This window comes from Harpia harpyja, chromosome 5 (genome assembly GCF_026419915.1).
Source record: "Harpia harpyja isolate bHarHar1 chromosome 5, bHarHar1 primary haplotype, whole genome shotgun sequence".
In the NCBI taxonomy this organism is placed as follows: Eukaryota; Metazoa; Chordata; class Aves; order Accipitriformes; family Accipitridae; genus Harpia; species Harpia harpyja.
Genome location: NC_068944.1, coordinates 18,978,931 through 18,996,744, shown reverse-complemented (window position 1 = coordinate 18,996,744; position 17,814 = coordinate 18,978,931). Strand labels below are relative to the sequence as shown.

The following is a 17,814-nucleotide window of genomic DNA, read 5'->3' as shown; positions in this document are numbered from 1 at the left end:
GATGCATCTCAACCAGGAAGGAAAGACAGCACCAGTCCTTTACACCTCTGACTGGTTTGCATCTTCCACCACCAGTGTGAGGATAAAAGCTCTCTTGTGCTGCTCTGAGGCTCATCTGACCCTTTAATGAGCTGATTCAGCACATTAACCTGAAAAGGAATGACTCCTCTTTTTTTTGTTGTTTGGTATTTGCTGTGTTTGTTTCCCAGAACCAGAGGAAGGAGAACAGTGGGAGCATGTGTGCGTGGGTGGAACAGCTCTGCTTCTTTCAGCAGCAAAACTTTTAGATCAGCCTGTAAAATCTTATCCTGCTTTTCAAAGGTACTGTAGATCTTGACTTACAAAAGAAAAGAAAATCCTTCAGTGATTGATTAAAAAGAAAAATTATGAAAGCGTTGTTACTTGACAAGTTGGCTTCGGTGAAGAAATCAGCTTTAAGAAGCATGTTTCCCCTCCTGCCTTTCCCTCTCCCACCAGTTTTCCCATGTAACCAATACCCGCACTGTGTTAATACCATTGTTATGGAGCTATTCTGCAGGCCAGATCACTGAAACTATCTTAATTAAAAATCATCTGCCCACCCTCGAAGTTATTCTTCAGCCAGACCATTTAATTGCAGTGGTTCATAGGATGGCCTTTCAGTCAACACTAATAGCCAAGCAGGCAGTGAACGTAAGCATCATGACCCACAGGCGGAAATTTGTCTTTAAGTTGGCTGTGCTGTGAAGCCTATGTGACAGACAAACAAGCCAATCATACATCAAAGGTAAGGGAAGCTGCTGACTGGGGACAAAATATGACCAAGAAGAATCTCAGATAATTCTCAGCCAAAGACAGGGCATGAGAAGGAGCTGAGGAACAACAGGCAAAGCTCTGACACCTCACAACATCCCTGAAACACCAGAGAAGTTTTTAGACTCAAATACATTGCATACATGCCTGCAGGAATGGATGCATATATGCAACGTGTAACCCTCCAAGAAAAACTTCTGTTTTACTCCCAAATAGACTAGTTGCAATTAATAACAACTTCTACGAGACATCTGTAAATGGTTATATGCCAAAAGAAAAAAAACCTCAGCTGTAGAACTGCTTTCCCTGAACGCTACAGATAATTTCCTCAAGCATCTGACATTCACTACTGGCTGGGCACAGAAGTGATTTTGTAAGCCTAATTCACACAGTAATGAGCTCAAAAGCAGAAAACCTTCTCAGACTGCTTACCTCTTTTGCACTTTTAATTTTGGCCAAGAAAGTGTACAGTTCCATTGTTTCGGCAAACAGAGCCCGACATACTGCTTGATAGTGGTTCGGTGCCTCTGATCGGGTTGGCAGGTGGGCAGCACACAGCTAAAGAGAAAAATAAATAGCAATATGAAAACAATGGCCCATTTCATTAATGTTACAGAGCATGAGATAACATGAAAGTGAATACAATGGAATATTTAGGGTACAAAAATCCATGAGACATTTAAGTTTAGGCAGAAATTGGGGTGTATTTTCTAAATATTCTGCTACCGTTTATTTTATGAGAAGAGTTCTATAACGATAAGGGGACTGTTTGACCATGTCCTGGAAAACTCTGAAAAGCAAGACATTGCCTTTTCATTAAAGAAAAAACTAAAAATACAGACAACATAATGGTGAATGGGAAAAAAGCGATCTTGCAGTATCAAATTTTGGGAAAACATACTTAATTCAAACCAGCTTTAACAGTAGGTGTTGTTTAGCTTCCTATGAATGTGGAAGAGAACTGTATCCCTACCAATTTATGAAAGGATGGAAAATGAAGCAAGGAAAAAAGTGTAATAGTCAAGCTGGAACTCTGATTTAATTTATTTCAAGCAGTACAAAGATTTTAAAAATCAGCAAGAGCCATGGAAGCGCAGGCTTATTGCTTCACCTCAGACATTCATGAGCATTTCCAGACACAGGCACAGCTGATGTAAAGAAACACTGATAGATGTTTTCATATACACTAGACCTGCAAAACTCTGAAAGCCTACTCAAATTACTAATAATCATTCACAACTACCGTTAAGCAGTCAGTCCAGCATTGCTTTTAGAGTGAAACATGCAGCTCCCATTTCCGACAAGAGAAGTTTAACTGAAACCAGCCTTTGTATTTCAGAGAACCTGGTATGAGCAACATCCAGCTTCATGAACATAAACATCCAGCTTCTACTATTGTAGAATAGCTCAGCACTGACACTAATAGTCGTAATATCTTTTTCCGCTAAGTTAAATCCATCACCTGAAAGTATTTGTCACAGAAATCTTGGCTAGAAATAGCCAGAACAAAATAACATTTATAATTTGTTCCCTAAACAGTTTTAAATAATAAAAAACCCGAAAGCCAAAACTAGAGCACCCATATCATGTATCACACCATTGTAGAAATGAAAATAAAACAAAATCTTAACCAAGGCTTTAAAATTTGTCTTGTTACTGTGGTTTTATAGTAGCTATTTATTATATATATAGCTGTATTTGTAGCTGTAGAGCTAAAACTAAGAACAAGCCAAAACCTGAGGCAGTAGGTGGCTACATTCAGACCTCCAGAACTAAAGCTTGAGACAAAAGCCTCTTTAGCAGAAGAGCCCTTAATTAGCCTAGTGGCATATTTGTCTAAATCTCTCCTCTTATTACAGTGAACACTGTGGTTACAAGGGCCACGACGTGTGTAAAGCTCGGGCTGCTTTTTCATACTGCTTTCAATTTGATTTAAATCCGTACTGCCACTAAAAGGTGTGGTCCTGTGGCCTCCAGCTGTACGCGTCCACTGATGCTCTTATGCTGGCACCAGAGTTCGTGCCCTAACTCAGAGAGGATTACTCACCCGGACAAAAATTAACAACGTGAAGGAAGTGGAGCAGGAGACAATTACTCTTCACAGCATGGACACACATGTAGTAGCACAGGCAAAAAGGAGCAAGGGCAATGTGCTGCCAGAGTCGGGAAAGGGAGGAAGGGCTAACAATTGCTTTTGCTTGCAGTCGGATTTAGATTGGCTCCATCTCACTGACAAGTTGCTTTCTAAGGCCATAGGCCCCTTGTTATCTTTTATTTCTTCCAATTAGTATAACAATACAGAGTTCAGTGGTCAGATTTGGTCAACTTCTTTGATAAATTTTTACAAGCACAATTTGAACTCATGCAATGTCCTATGCTGATTATTGTACCTATAGATATATCTCCTTTTAGTTGCAAAAAAGAATATATATAAGGAAAGTTTATGTGAGAGTGTGTGTGTATTTTCCTTCCTTCCTATATAGTTTCCTTATATATAGGGAACACAAGGCAGACATGTTCACAAAACTGCCCTTGATTCCTCGCTTTCAAATGTTATACTGCTTTATGATGATGGCCAAAATTTTCTTATACTCACTAGGGCGTAGTTGACAGACACCCCCCCCTTTCTTTTTTCTTCCTTTTTCTCTCTCCCCCTCCCCCCCTTTTTTTCTTTTTCTTTCTTTTCTTTTTTTCCTTTTTAACAAATTGTATCATCTCCTTTGCAGGTAAAGGGAGAAAAACTGACACAGATGCACCTCTAATGTGTGCTACAGTGACAACGCATACCACAAAGATAGAAGCTATTAAATATTTCCCTTGACTTAATGAAAAAGTCAGAACATTTAAAAGACGAAATTCTGAGTATGGTTAATTTGTGTTCCTTTCTCTCAATAACTAATCATGTCCTCACCTGCCTTACTATGTTTTCAGTAAGCTACTTCTGGTTATTAATTATAGTACAGATAAAAAGGGTTTCATTCTAAAATACACCACTTATAGGAATAACAGTAAGAATAATAACAACAGCAGTTTCAAAAAGGTCATAAAATGGTACAAGTCTTCACAGCTGAGAACAAAATTTTATTTTTATACAGACTGCACACAGGTTTTTAAGAATGCTTTTTTCTTTATTAGGAGCATGTTAATTAGAAACAATTTGCATCAAATAGAAAGTTAATGAAATGCAGCAGTGGCAAGTTCAAGCAAGGGATGGATATAATCTTGATTCTATTATGGAACAAGAAGTAAAGCAAAAAAAAATTAAACGCCTGCTGCTGAACTTAGTTGCAAAAGCAAACACATAAAAAGTTAACCATTTGGTTTATAAACATTAGGCTGCAGATATTAAAAGAGGGCCAGCAGCTTCTACTAACTTTCATGTTCTGAAAAATCGATCTGTGAGTTGTCTTATATTATGTGAAGATGCATTACATACAAAAACCCCTTGTGGTAACAAAGTCAAGTGACTTAGCATAAATTTTTGGATTGGGGAAGGTAAGCCTGAAGAAAAAGGAAAATGCACATAGGACAGACTGACTCTTTTTTCCGCTTCATTGCAATATATTGTACTTGCATGTTGTTCAAAGCGCCTGACAAGCTATGACTTTGACATGAAAAAATACTGCAAAATCTAGGCAGGCAAGGCAAATCAAGTATGAAATGTCACTTCTAGCCTGAGTTCAGGATATTTATCCACTTAAAAAAAAATTTAAAATCACAGCTTTAATTTTGTGATAGTAGTGTTTGAAAAGCTATGTTACTGTAACACACCACAAAAATCACAGTCAGAATGTTTTAATAATTGAGATATGAAAGGACAGCCATCTAATGAATTCCTCTTCCTCTTACCATGTCATAGCTGTTGTGGTGCAAGAAGGATTAAGATCAGGTCTGCAGTCTTTTCCAGCCATTCGGAATTCATCGAGGAAAGGAAGCCTCTGATTACTGCTTATTCTAACACTTGCCTTTTCATCCCTCATGAGACAACTTAGAACTATCCTAAGGGGAATGAACGTGAACAGTGCCCAGAGCTTAATACAAGGGCTATTTGTTCTGTTTCCAAGAAGTCTCAAAAAGTATGGCTGAAAACAAATTATGTGGTCTTTGCAAACTGGTGAAGTATCAAAAATATTATCAACTACTGAAACATTAACTAGCTTGGTCTGTAAGTATTTCCATTTGCAATCATTGTGAAGAGCTGGGATTTTTAAAATTTTTTTTTTCCTAACTGAGCCTATCCAAAACCCAGCTTGACCCAAAGCATTCAATCTTTGTTTAGATCACTAAGAAGATTAGAGACTGTTTCCATCCACATTCGGGGTTCACAGAAAAAAAGGCATTATGTAAATACCATAGCCTTGCCAGCTCCTCTGTCCAAATTCATCCTCAATTGACTAGGAAACAGAGTGCACCAAGCCAAAGCAGTGTTAACAGAAATCACAATTTAACCATCCGATCAAACAGCATTTCTTGCATCTGTTTGAATATAGTCCATCAAGGGCTCCATAAAATTACAAAAAATACAACTGACACCCACTAAAATTCAGGCAGGTTTTGCAAAACCTTTTTGGCTAGATGCATACTGGAAGCTTCATCAAAACACCTGGCCTGCTGGAATTAAGATTTCAAAACACAAAAAGTGTTTCCACTTGCAATCATCATGGGCAGAGGGCCTGTATAAATGTACCACAAAGAAGAAAAGGATTTCTTTTTCCCATGGGCCACAAAGACAAGCTATTGATATTATGCAAAACATACTACCAGCCTGCAAATGCCAGGCTTGTTAAGTGTTTTGAAAGCCTTGGAGTATTAACATAGACTTAAAAGATGTACTTTTTCTTAAGCAACAAGAAGAAATTACTTTAACCAATAGATCACTGAACATGCAACTGTACTAGGTATCTGCCTCATCCTTTGCAGTATGGTACTGCAACAGGTTCAAAAATAAAACTCAGCTTGAGGTGCCTTCCCAAGTCAAGGTTATTTTCTGAAAGATTTTATCTCCATGCAGGTAAACGAGACTTTTTTTTTATTAAAAAAAAAAATATCCTTTCATCCCTGTGAATATGAACTTCAAGGAGCCATCTGCCTTACCGGAAAAATCTTATCAATACAATACCTGTGTATTTGCAAAACTCAACCGAGCACTTTGCTTTGCTTTATCATCCAGACTAAGGTTAAGGGATGGACTGTTCAGAGGAAGAAGTAGTGTTTTGACATGAGCTTATAAATGTTTCTGCCTGCTAGGACCACCCCTGTGCACAGTACATGGTACTTAGGCACAGTGCAAGTTTTGAGGTGGCTTTCACAACACCTAGAGCTAGCTTACCTGCTCCCCACCAGTTCACAGCTGCTCTCTCAAACTTTCCAGGCAGAGATTTGTCCCTGGTTCTGCCACGTGTTACTGCAGTGGGCCAAGGACTAGCTGATCTCTCTGATAAAGGGCTTTAGGGGAATACTAGCGAAGTAAGACTGTGATAAGACAAAGGGGATGGGAGCAGAGTTAGCTATTAATCCACAAAATAAATTCACAGAAAGTACAGAAAGTATTCCCAGAAAGTTGCTCTTCCTGGAGAGCTACCTGCAGAAGCTTTGTAACTTTTTAAATTGGTATTTTAAATGATCATTTGCAAGTGCCATCGAATGTCCAATTGCTTGACATGTGAGCTCCTAATTAATTTTAAACACCTCAAGGAAAAGGTAGGTTTTCTGGTAACTGAGGCAAATAGCTAGTTTGCTGGTGTCAAGCATATCTACCTCGTTATTTCAGTGTTCTCCAGCAACTTGGTAAGGTTTTCCCCTTGTGCTGGTATTTGTTGTTTTGATCATGTTTTTCATCGCTTTAAGGTGGACAAGAGGAGAACTACATAGTTCTCTACTTACACAAGTTCAAAATTTAATGGTTTAAGTGATCCTCCCCATAAAATGGCTTAACAAATACATTCTTTCTTTACTGATTTTCCTTTCTAATATGAAAACCCAAATGCAGCAGCAAAGCTATTGCATTTAGCAATAACAGGTACAATTTGATGAAATAATGGCCTTGGTTGGTTCCCTCTTTCAGGACTGTAAAAAGAAGAAAAAAATGTAGCCGCTGAAATTAAAGCCAAAACTGCACATGGGAATTAGATGATGCAAGGACTGAAAACAGCGCTTTGCATAAGATCTTGATCCTTAGAGAAGTGTCCAGTTGCCTGTATCATACAATCTTCATCATCATTAACCACCCCCTGTTTTGCAAACTCTGACGATTAAAGGCCTTGAGCAAATTATTTATATATGTGCTTAAATGTCAACCAGGAACAGACTAACAAATGTTTGCAAATGCTCTCCTGAGTCAGAACTTAAGTCAGCATGGAAGTAAAGTTGAAAGACCCAGGTGGGTAGACTGTGTTTGGGAAATGCTGCAGTGCCATTTCATATGCTGTAGTTGTTTTTAGAAATACAAAGCAGAACTTGAGCAATTCAGCAATGCTCAGGATGAAACTGGTGCACAGTAAAGGACTCTCCTCCACTATTTTGTTCTGAACAAAATATGTGTCCTGACACTGTTTCCCCCAGGTACTGATTGCCTTGAGGTGCTGAGCACTGTGATTCATTTTTTCTTAAAATCTTACACTTCACAGCTATTTGAAGAGTCTTAACTACTTTTCTACACTATTAGACTGAATTTAAGCAGTGATGAGAATCTTGATAAAATTTCAACAGACAGCAACTGCAAGACTAACACCTCACTGAACTGTCTCATAAACTTGAACCTTTTCCAATGACAGAAACAATTAAAGGTGAAGACAATTTTTATTCTGTTACATTTATATGATACTATCTTTAGGGAAACAAGTCTTACAAATATTTAACACAATTACGAACACTTCTGAAAGCATTTAAAACTTACATGGGTGTCAAGAAATGAAAAGCAAACTACAGTATACGTTACTGACTACATTTCAATTTTTAAGCCCAATCCTGTATTTTCCATGCTCAGTGAACCCTATTCTTACTCTTTATTAGTTTTCTAAGTACAGAATGCAGACCTTGACTATCAAAATAGACTTCAAACGAAGGTGAACCTATGTTTCTGTGAGACAATATTTCCACTGGACATTTTGACATTAATTTTTCAACGACTGACTAATTTTATGTGCTAGTGCAGACTTCTTGGCAAAGCTGCGTTCGTGTAAATTCTCATTTCTTCTTGAAAGCTGTTAAGCTATTTTTACCCCTCAAACACCACCCCCCCCCCCATACAGCTGTTTCTGGAATATGTGTTAGGTGCATTGTTACACTGTCTTTACACAGTGGACTAACAACATCCTGCTTCTCAAAGAGGCTTGTTTCAAAAGAGCCAATTAAGTGAAAACCAATTCTGCATTCTCTCTTAGTTTCAGAGAAACTGTGCTCTGTTGTTCCTCAGCAGAATAATGGAGGAATTAATAATATAAATATGCAGTAATCTGAATTTGCTAGCTCTCGTTCTTTTGACTATTCAGTGGAACATCAATGGGATTATTCATGAGCAAGGGTGAAATCCTACAATTTATATTTTTCCCATTCTTTTTACATGAAATGTCAACCCCTGCAACATTTAGCAAAACCACTAGTTAGCCTGTCAGCAGCAACCGTTTTCTAAAGCTCTCTGCTTCACAACATGGCAACAGCTCTGTGTACATTCGGCAGCTCTCATCTGTACCACTCACGTATCTGCATTTCATGCAGGAGCAGCAGCGTGAAGGACAGGATGGAGGCATCTGGGTAAGAAAACTAGCTTCAGAAACGGAGTAGAGGCATAGATAGGGAAACATGATAAAATTGGATAATTAAAGGAGGAGGGGAGTGGCTGTACATATTCACAGGGCTACCCGTAGTTGTTTAAGTAACAGCCCATTAAGCTGTGGAACCACCCTTTACATCATTAAATAACTTAGACCTGAACAACTGATAGCAAAGAGTTGCACCCCTAATGTCATTTCGTATGGTTGTCTGCCATGCTTCTCAGGCCCTCCTTAGGGCTGGAAGGTACCTTCTTACTGGAACTACTACTTCTGTTCAGCAGAAAAGAGAGGAGAGTTGGTTTTGTACCAGAATGCTTGGCATATGCAGCAGAGAATAAGAGCAGGATAGATGCCCTTCCTTCTTCCCCTCTCCCCAAGCCTCCATACAAGCATATAAAGCAGCCATTACACTCAGGGTACTGCTTGAAAAAAACCCGAGCATCTCTGGAAAAACAGTAGAAAATAGTGAAATTTTCAAATGGAATAAAACAATTTTATCAAAAGCCAACAGAAAATGGTGGGGGATGACTCTCAAATCAGAAGCCAAATCTCACTGACACACCTAGAAAAGGAAGGGGAGAATAATGCAGAAGAGAGGTTGTTTCTCTATCAATTTTTCAATAATGCCCATCAATCTCATTACTAAACAGTTCAGATGTTTGCACACTTACTAGATGAGAGACAATATATTAATGCAAGGCAGTTTTATTCACGAGCCACTTAAAATCCAATTAAAATATATCAACTAAAATAAAAACATGCACTTTCCTTGGCAGCAGTTTACAGTTCATGTATAGAGCTTTAAAATGTGTGTGTGGGGGAAGCTTGTTTGTTTTTATGTAAAGCACTGAAACTTCTCTCGGTAGGCATAATAATAATTTGCTTTCATGTTTTGTCCTGAAGCATGACTTTTTATTCCTATCCAAAAAAACAGATTTCCAGCTGCATAACCAAACAAACTGCATTACTAAACATAACAAGCTTTTAAACTTCATTCCCAATGAATAAATCCAGCAACTTCTAACCAGTCTCATTTTGCCTTCATTAGATCTCAGTGTATGGAAACCTATTCTATTCCTTCATGTATGCCGTGCTCCTTATTTGTAGTACCTTTGTCAGGGAAATCAGGTCTTGAAACTCTGATTGCATGAAAAAGGCCTACAGAAAAATTCTTCCTCTTCCTTCTTCTAGGCAAGCATGCTTAAAAATTTTTTGTTAAAATTTATAGCCATTGAATCTACATTGCAATTGTCTTATCAAGCATATCAGTTACATAAATGTTAATACTTAAAACATATGCAGCTGTAAGGTATGAACAAAATTATTTAACCCACAATTTATTGATTAAATTAATTGGTTAAAAATAAAATACTGTAATTTTGATTCAAATATATATCTTTGCTCATTCAAGCAGAACAGATATCCAATAAATCGGAACTTAAAAGGTGTTATATTCTCCCCAATTCCCTCTATTTCTAGTGGTGGTGCTTTTTTTTGTCCTTTTCCTCCATGCACACACAGTTCCTGGAAATTGTCTCCAGTATGGTAATTACTAGAAATTGAATTATCTAGTGTCAATGGCTTTGACATACGCCCTGTATATAGGTGGGATTAACCACCTGTAGGGACTGCAGATGGTGTTTATACTGCCCTGACTGCTCAGAGACTTGAGGGAAAGACAGCTTTACTGCTTTGCTTTGGCTCCACACATTTCTTGCCAACAGCAGCAACAGGAGTAAAAACACCACTCTGTCAAGCATTCAAGACCACTTCATAGATCCCAAACTGCACTGAGTCTACACTGTGGGGACTGCAGTTGTGCTGTAGGGGCTCCATCACAGTAGCTGCCTTGCAGTCCATGCTGCATGTATTCTCTCACCCTTGTGACACTAGGAATTACCAATTCTATTTTGAATCGAGATGTGAGGCCGAAGCAAAGCCTACCGAGGAGCTGGGCAGGAATCTTTTCTAGTAAAGAAAATTAAAAAATTCTGGATCAAAGCCATAGCTGACCAAATCATGTAGGATGATACAGCATATTTTTCTATCATGTCCCTGCTTTGTTGGTCCATTTGCACTCCTATCTGCTAAAAAGATTTCAGTCTCCATATGAAAATTTAGAATGGACAACTGTAGTGAATTATGATGCATCTGTAGTAATCGGTGGTTTTCCTGAAATCTTAGGTCCTGAACTCGTAGGAATATATATGAAATGTAATCTTCATTATTCCTAATTAAGAAATTGTGAGGATTCTAGTACAATCTAAAGGCTGACCTCTTGCTCCAATCTTAAAATATATTAGTTTTATTTTAACATCATGACTCCTTGGAGGGAATAGGAATGAGTCCTTTCTTCTAAAAAGGATGAACAACACGGACCTCAACGCAAGATGAGAACCCAAAGATACAGAGCAAGAGAGATCGTCTCTCGCTAATAAACTAAATTCAGAAACATTTCTTCTTCTTTCCTAGGGTTTTGCTGTTCTTTCTAACAGTTAGGTTGCTTATTTCAAAATGTGCCACTTGTAGAAGGAGGCAAAGCCATGCAACTCGGCCAGTCTCTGATTGCAAAAACAAGCAAAGTTTGTTATATTTTCAAAAAGAGCTACTTGTGCTTTCAAATGCTGAGCATTCTGTTTGCAATAAATTTCTCTGCACACTCAAAAAAAAAAGCATTGGAAAAGAAATACATAGTTTAAAGTATGTGAAGAGTCTTCCCAGCTCTCATTACCTTGCTTTTAATTAACATAATTTTGCACTTCAGGTTATTTCAACCACATCAGATAAGTCTTACCATTCTTAACTAACTAAGAAGCAGCCTTGTAGAAACAAGCATGTTCCGCAGTAAAAGGGTTTTGTCCTTGACAGAGAATAGTTAAGGAAAAAAAAAAAACAACAAGAAAAAACAGCAATAAAAAAACACACACCACAACCCAGCTACCAGCCTCCTCTTCATCAAAATCTTATTATCTGAAGGGAAAAAGAGAAAATGGAAGGAGGCAAATCACTTTCCTAGTTCTTCAGTCAACTGCTGCATGAGCGCTTTGTTTTCAAACACACCTCTTAAAATAATTAAACTATTTCGTGCCAAGTATTCTAAGGACCTGCACCATAGGTAATTATTTACCTGTTCTCAGTTACATATCACGAAAGATATATCTCTGCAAGTCAGGCAGGAACTCCCAGCTCAGTTCTTCAACTTCAAAGCTACCTTTAAAACCCCTGGCACTTGCAGAGGCATCTACTACATGTCCGTTGAAATAGATGCTTTTTCATGATACCTTTACCAATGCCTTCCAAAGCAGAAATATAAAAGGAATTAAATCTCTAGAAGGTAATTAATACTGTAGTGACCTCAGTCCATGGAGAGTAAGGTTATCAAAGGGGTGATCGTGGTAGAGTGCTCTCCTGCATGTAGTCAGTGACCAATTGTTACTCTTGGGTAATTCTTTTCTGTACTGACATTTTTCATGATAAAGCCACTTTAGAGGGCCAAAACTCAGGGCAGTTATTTTAAAAATAAACAAGACTTAAAGAGCAAAGTACAGGTAACTAGAAATGCAAATACATAAATCTATTTCAAACACTGCTACCTTCAGCAAGATGAAAGCCAGTTTAACATCAACTTCATATAGAAGAACTTGATAGCAATGGATAAAGGGACAAACCTAAGACACCAGCAAAGTGCCTCAGCTGGAGTTTGTTGACAGCTCTGAACTGAATTTAGGATGTACCATCACATCTACAGAGAGCCTGGTATAAAACCGATAAGTGTTAAAGCTTACAGCTTTAGACAGCTGAAAATACCACTCTCTTGTCAAAAAGCCCCAAACTAAGTGTTTCTAAAGGACTTGTTGCCAGTATCCTGAAGTATACATCAGGGTCCCATGAGAAAGATGATGTCAAGCGAGAGCTGGGGGAGGCGGGGAAGGCGAGGGGGGCTCAGTTCCCTCAAACTCTGCGTGACACCAGCTGGGAACTGCCAAGAAACCACTCTGCTTGCAGCATCTTCATTAAAAGGCCTAGATAGCTGCCAAATTAACCTCAAGGAGAGGTTATCTTTATCTGTCAGAGTGGTAAAGAAAATTATTAATTATTTTATTGTGGTAGGCATGTAAGACAATAGAGGCTAGTGGGGAGGTGGCCTAGTTATCTTGCCAGTTATCTCACCTCACCAGTTTGCTGCTGCGCACCCAGGCAGAAATAATACCGGTAGGAGATTACAAACCTCTCGAGTTTCATCTCTATGATGGAAAATGTCCTGGATGTGACCGAGACACCCATCCTGTTTTTCCTGGTTGCTTGACCCTAGAGCCAGGCCGAGGGCAGACGGGTGCCATGCATCCCCTGGCCACTGGGAGAGGAGCTGGAAGGAGCGGGCACATCCCCTCTCCTCCCTCCTTCTTCAGCCACTCCTGACAAAAAGCAGGCCCAGGTAGGAAAGAAAAAACAACCTGTAGTGTTCAGAGGTACGCTTTTTGCAACTATTTTGCAGTTTGGTTTTTTTCAAAGGTTTCCCGGAAGGACAGATTTCAGCACTTCTGCTGAAGGTGACACCATGAGGCCAAGTGCCTCTGGCAGCCAGACTCGTCACTGGAAAGTCCCCAGCAAAGCGCCTTGGCTCCGAAGGCAGTAAGCACCATTACCAGGACAAGAAATTGCAATAAATGCCCCTCCTTTGCTCACTAATACACTCAAATGCAAAAAGGACTGACATCAGCCTTTGAAAGTAACCACTGTGCTCGTTTTAAAAGTAAAGCGGACCACGTGTTGACCTCCAATTACACTACCCAGAATGAAAAATCAGGACAACTGTTTAAGACACCAAATGACATCACTTTAATTAATGAAACCTGTCTATCAACATAATTCACTTAAACACTTGTCATGTTCAAAGCTGCTTTAAAATTACATTAAAGGGATTTACACAAACTGTCCCCAGCTTTTTTGATCAAGCTAAGGTACAGGAATACCTTCACTTTCTGTATAGGTTTATAAGAAATTAAATGCAAACACAAGGGCAAAATTAACTTACTGAATATTTTTATTTCCAAACTTGTGTGTTGCCTGGAAAATGTATTTTCTATTTTTTTTGACCTCTGAGCCATTAAAAATATTTCTACTGTGACACGATTCCTCTGTCCAGACATGAAAAGACTTAATAAATCATGCTGACTAATACTCTCCTGAACTTCAGTTTTTTCATTTGTTTGTTAATATTACATGCTACCACAGAAGTCAAAGTTTTTTTAAAAACCAAGCCCTACAGCTCATTTTCTTCCCCCAAAGCCATCATGTTTTCAAACATCACCTTATAATCTTTCCATTTGAAAAAGTGGATTGAGGACAGTGATATTTTACATCTACCTGTGTGAGTGTGTTTGACTGCATAAAATACATATATGAGGGCTTGTTACACACAGTATGATATAGTGGACTGGTCAACATGAATTGGTTAGAAGAGACCAGTTCATAAAGAGATTTGGCTTCAAGAGAATTTGCTCATCTAAAGCAAGTGTTGGTCTTAGTGCTCACATCAAGAAATCTTGGCATGCCAAAAAGGAAAAACAAATACAATTGCTCATTAGGACCTTCTTGTCCCAACTCCAAGCTTGCTTTGTCCTAAGAGAAAGCCAGGCAAAAAACCATAGAACTCTCCTTTGGCTTAAATCACCCAAAGTATCTTGGTCTTCCTTGCCATCATGAAGTCAATAACAGTAAAACAAATGCCTGTTTTTTCTAGTGTTTAAAATCAAGTTTCTAGCCTCTTTCTCAGAGATGCAAATACATAAATAACAATAAAACAAAGGGGTTTGTTCTCTCTTCAGGGCAAAGGCAAAAAACCTCCTCTGTTTTCCATCCCACCAGGCTTCCAAAAAAAGTCTTCCTAGTGCCTTCTTTACAGGCTTTACACAAAGCAAACTCAGAGCAGCATATGAAGCATTGCCCCTGCGTGCAGCTGGCTTCCTTGAGCATGATCCCTTAGCTCCTGCCCTTGCTGATCCCTCAGCTAAATCTTCTTCTTTATATGATTTAGTTTGGGTCTCCTAACAATGAGTAGCCATGGTTGCTACTCAGCTCTGCCAGTTTGCTTTGCCTTCCCACACAAAACCCCTGAATTCCCGTGCCTGCTGTCTTCCTATAGCATCCAGACTAGCCTACACCTTCCCTTCAAAAAATGCTCTGCTAAACTTAGTAGATTCAAGGAGTTTATCTCTTGGGTCCATTTTGTTCAGTTGCACAAGTTAGTGCGAGTTATTAGGAAGGCTGCTAGAATGAAATGTTCAAATAATTCTCCACAAGTATGCATACAAGACTCATCTGCACAGATGCACAAGCTTTGTGATAGTATGGCCCAAAGTGATGCAGTTGGCAAAGCTAAAACCACCCGAGAAATGCACTGAAACCATCACCCAGAAGAATACTGCTTTTCCCATTGTGTTATTTAATTAAAAATATTTACAAATCAATCATTTAAAATACACTCAGGGCCATGCATCCTGCAGACAATAGTCCTTTGAAAGCTACCCCTTAAGACTACTTCAGTTACAATACTATTTAAGGATGTTGCAACTACATGTTTTAAACAAAAACCTACTGTAAAAATCCTTTTACTAAGAAATGCAAAACATTCCCTGTCTTCAGACCAATCTTTGGGATAAATACGATATTCTGACTTCTAGATTCAGATCTTCAGGGGACAGCACAATCTAATGTACACTGTTTATTTTTTGTATCAAATGGCCTTATCTCGCTTAAATATTTTTCTAAAATACAGCATGCAACAGTACACTAAGCAAAGCGGAGCAGAAAATGGCATCATGGGAACACAGTAATCAAGAGCATATTTAAAAAATAGATTACTATTTTTGAAAATTAGTGGTACTTCAAAGTAAATTCAAACAACTTTCCTCCAAATGTTTCATTTCTTTTAATAGTGTTACCGGCACTGAAATAAATGCACCAAAAGAAACTTTGCCTCAAGCCCAAGGCTCCCTCTTGAATAATTCAAAAGCAAGAAGATCACAGTGGCTTAATTAAAGGGCCCTCACTCTGTTTCTTTACTTTTCCCATGTTGCTGTTACAGTACAATATGCCTCTACAAGGAGGCATAAGCACCTATGCTGCTTCCATTTTCTTTGGCAATGCAATTATACCACCCTTAAAGTGACTCTGAACTAGCAATATTGACAACTGAAATACCCAGAGTTTTTTACACAACTGCTATCAGCAAGAAAAACTTCCGAGTGTCCTTAAATCTAGTCATTTGTGTCGTGGCAAGAACTAGAAAAGGCAAAGCTTCCACAGCCACTTTTCCTCTTGTCGTCTCTCCTGAAAGGGGTGGTAGATTGTGAGGCTCTAACACCTCACAGAAGTTAGAGACTCCAAAATTGATAGCGGACAAGCACTTGGAGACTCTGCCATTGGAGCTTTTGTTTCAGCCTGGAAGGGCTAACGTATTTTCCCCCAGCTAAATCAGTTGGCCTAATTAAGAAGTTCTCCCCCACCCCATAAATCCTGCTTCTCTCGTGCCTGTAGAGCATTACAGCTACAAGAACACCTATAGCGCCTGTTTCAAACAAGAGCTGTGTACACACAACTTTAAAACTGCAGAAACAAGTTAATCTACTGTTCTGAATATGGTTTGTGACGGCAGCTACTGGGAACCTTCAATGCATAACGTTATATGAGAGAGAAAATTGTACAGCAATTTTGTGTGTCACCGTTAATTTACTTGTCTACTAAAACAAATATCAAACATATAATGTAAATAATACAAGCAGTACTGACAAGGTACATGGGATATTCCCTATGGGATGTTAGCATTACACGGAAATCAAAGAACAGTTGTGCCTTACAGACATGACAGAAGATGTCACGTGAATCTGTATAAAAATGGCCTGCGTTTTTAAAGCAGTGAAAGGAGCCAGTCCAGCTAAAAAGCTAACTGCAACACCACAAACATCCAAGACTGCAAAGTCTACATGGGTGGAAACTAGATTCTGACAAGGTGAACCTTTGCCAAACCGTAACATAAGATAAGCTGCTGTCCTGGCTAATTTTTCTGAGCAGATCTACTGCCTTTACCAGGCTGCCGGTGAATCTGAAAAATCCATTGTGGCCTTCTGTGCAGTTTTAACACCTGGTGAGGGGAGGCAGTTGCGAGTTGAAGACACAGACTCTCAGGCAGATGCCTTCAGCTTTGGACAGGTCAGTCTGTCTGCATTGCCCAGCTGAGTGCTGGAGTTAATCCATAAGGCAGAGAAGATATGGGTCATTTTTGTAACTGCAGCTCTGCTCTTTTTTTACTTTGTTATGGGTCACTACAGCATTACTGTGTTACTTGACCATTACCCTGATTTCCAGTCATTAGTTAGAATTTCAGATTAATCTGATCAAACAAAACATACCTTGTGAAAGTAAACACTCATCGATCCACTTCAGTCTCTAGAGTCTATTTTAGGCAGCGCAGGCTAACACAGGTTCTTTGATACTTCAGATTAAACCTTGTATTCAGATGTGTTATTTCTAACAGATTGCTTTGCACGTTTTAGACATTTGTATTTTTAAAGGGAAAACTGGAGCTCTGTCATGACAAATTCTGCATTTCATGCACTACGGGACACCATTACCACCAAAGAATCCTTCCACCTCCGCTAAAAACTGGAACTTTATTTTTACCCATGTATAAATTATTTATAATAATTGCAGCATAAAACAGATGGGAAAAAAGTCCATGCCCTACTCTGCTTCTTTTAGATGCATAAAGGCCACACACAAATTTCAGGTGTATTCTAACCTCCCCATACATAAAAATAATCTGAACACCCAATCTGTGTTTCCTGTTTTTGTTGGACAACTCCTTGGATTCCTCAGACTATTTTAGACCTTAGACAGGTTATACCAGTATAATTATGTGAATTATGGGTACAGGGTTTTTTAACTGGTGTAGATGTGTTACTGTGAGCCATAATGGGAAGGTAAAAATCACCGCAGAAAAGGTGATTTGGTTTTGTCTCCCAGCCTGGAATAAGACACTCCAATCCATATAAGCCCACGCTGCTGGAAGGGATGTTTCCACTGTTCTGTATGAGAATAGCTAAAGCAAAGAAAAAACAAAAAGCCCTTCTTTTTGGTGGAAAGACCAAAGTCATGAGGGACAACTTCCTTGTACATTTGGTATAATCCTTGCAAGTACATTTGGTATAATGCAGTTCTAAACAAAACCTCTCAAAATAAGCATTGTGAA

General features: G+C 38.8%; 1 protein-coding gene across 4 annotated transcripts in view; it reads right to left on the bottom strand.

Annotated features, from left to right (window-relative positions):
* The window catches only part of SPIRE1 (spire type actin nucleation factor 1), a 133,820-nt gene that overhangs the window by 49,687 nt on the left and 66,319 nt on the right, over positions 1 to 17,814 (bottom strand). For all 4 annotated transcript variants that reach the window (XM_052786833.1, XM_052786835.1, XM_052786836.1 and 1 more), the window contains exon 4: positions 1,225 to 1,350. In XM_052786833.1, coding sequence (XP_052642793.1) covers positions 1,225 to 1,350 — 126 coding nt within the window. The remainder of the gene's footprint in view (positions 1 to 1,224; positions 1,351 to 17,814) is intronic.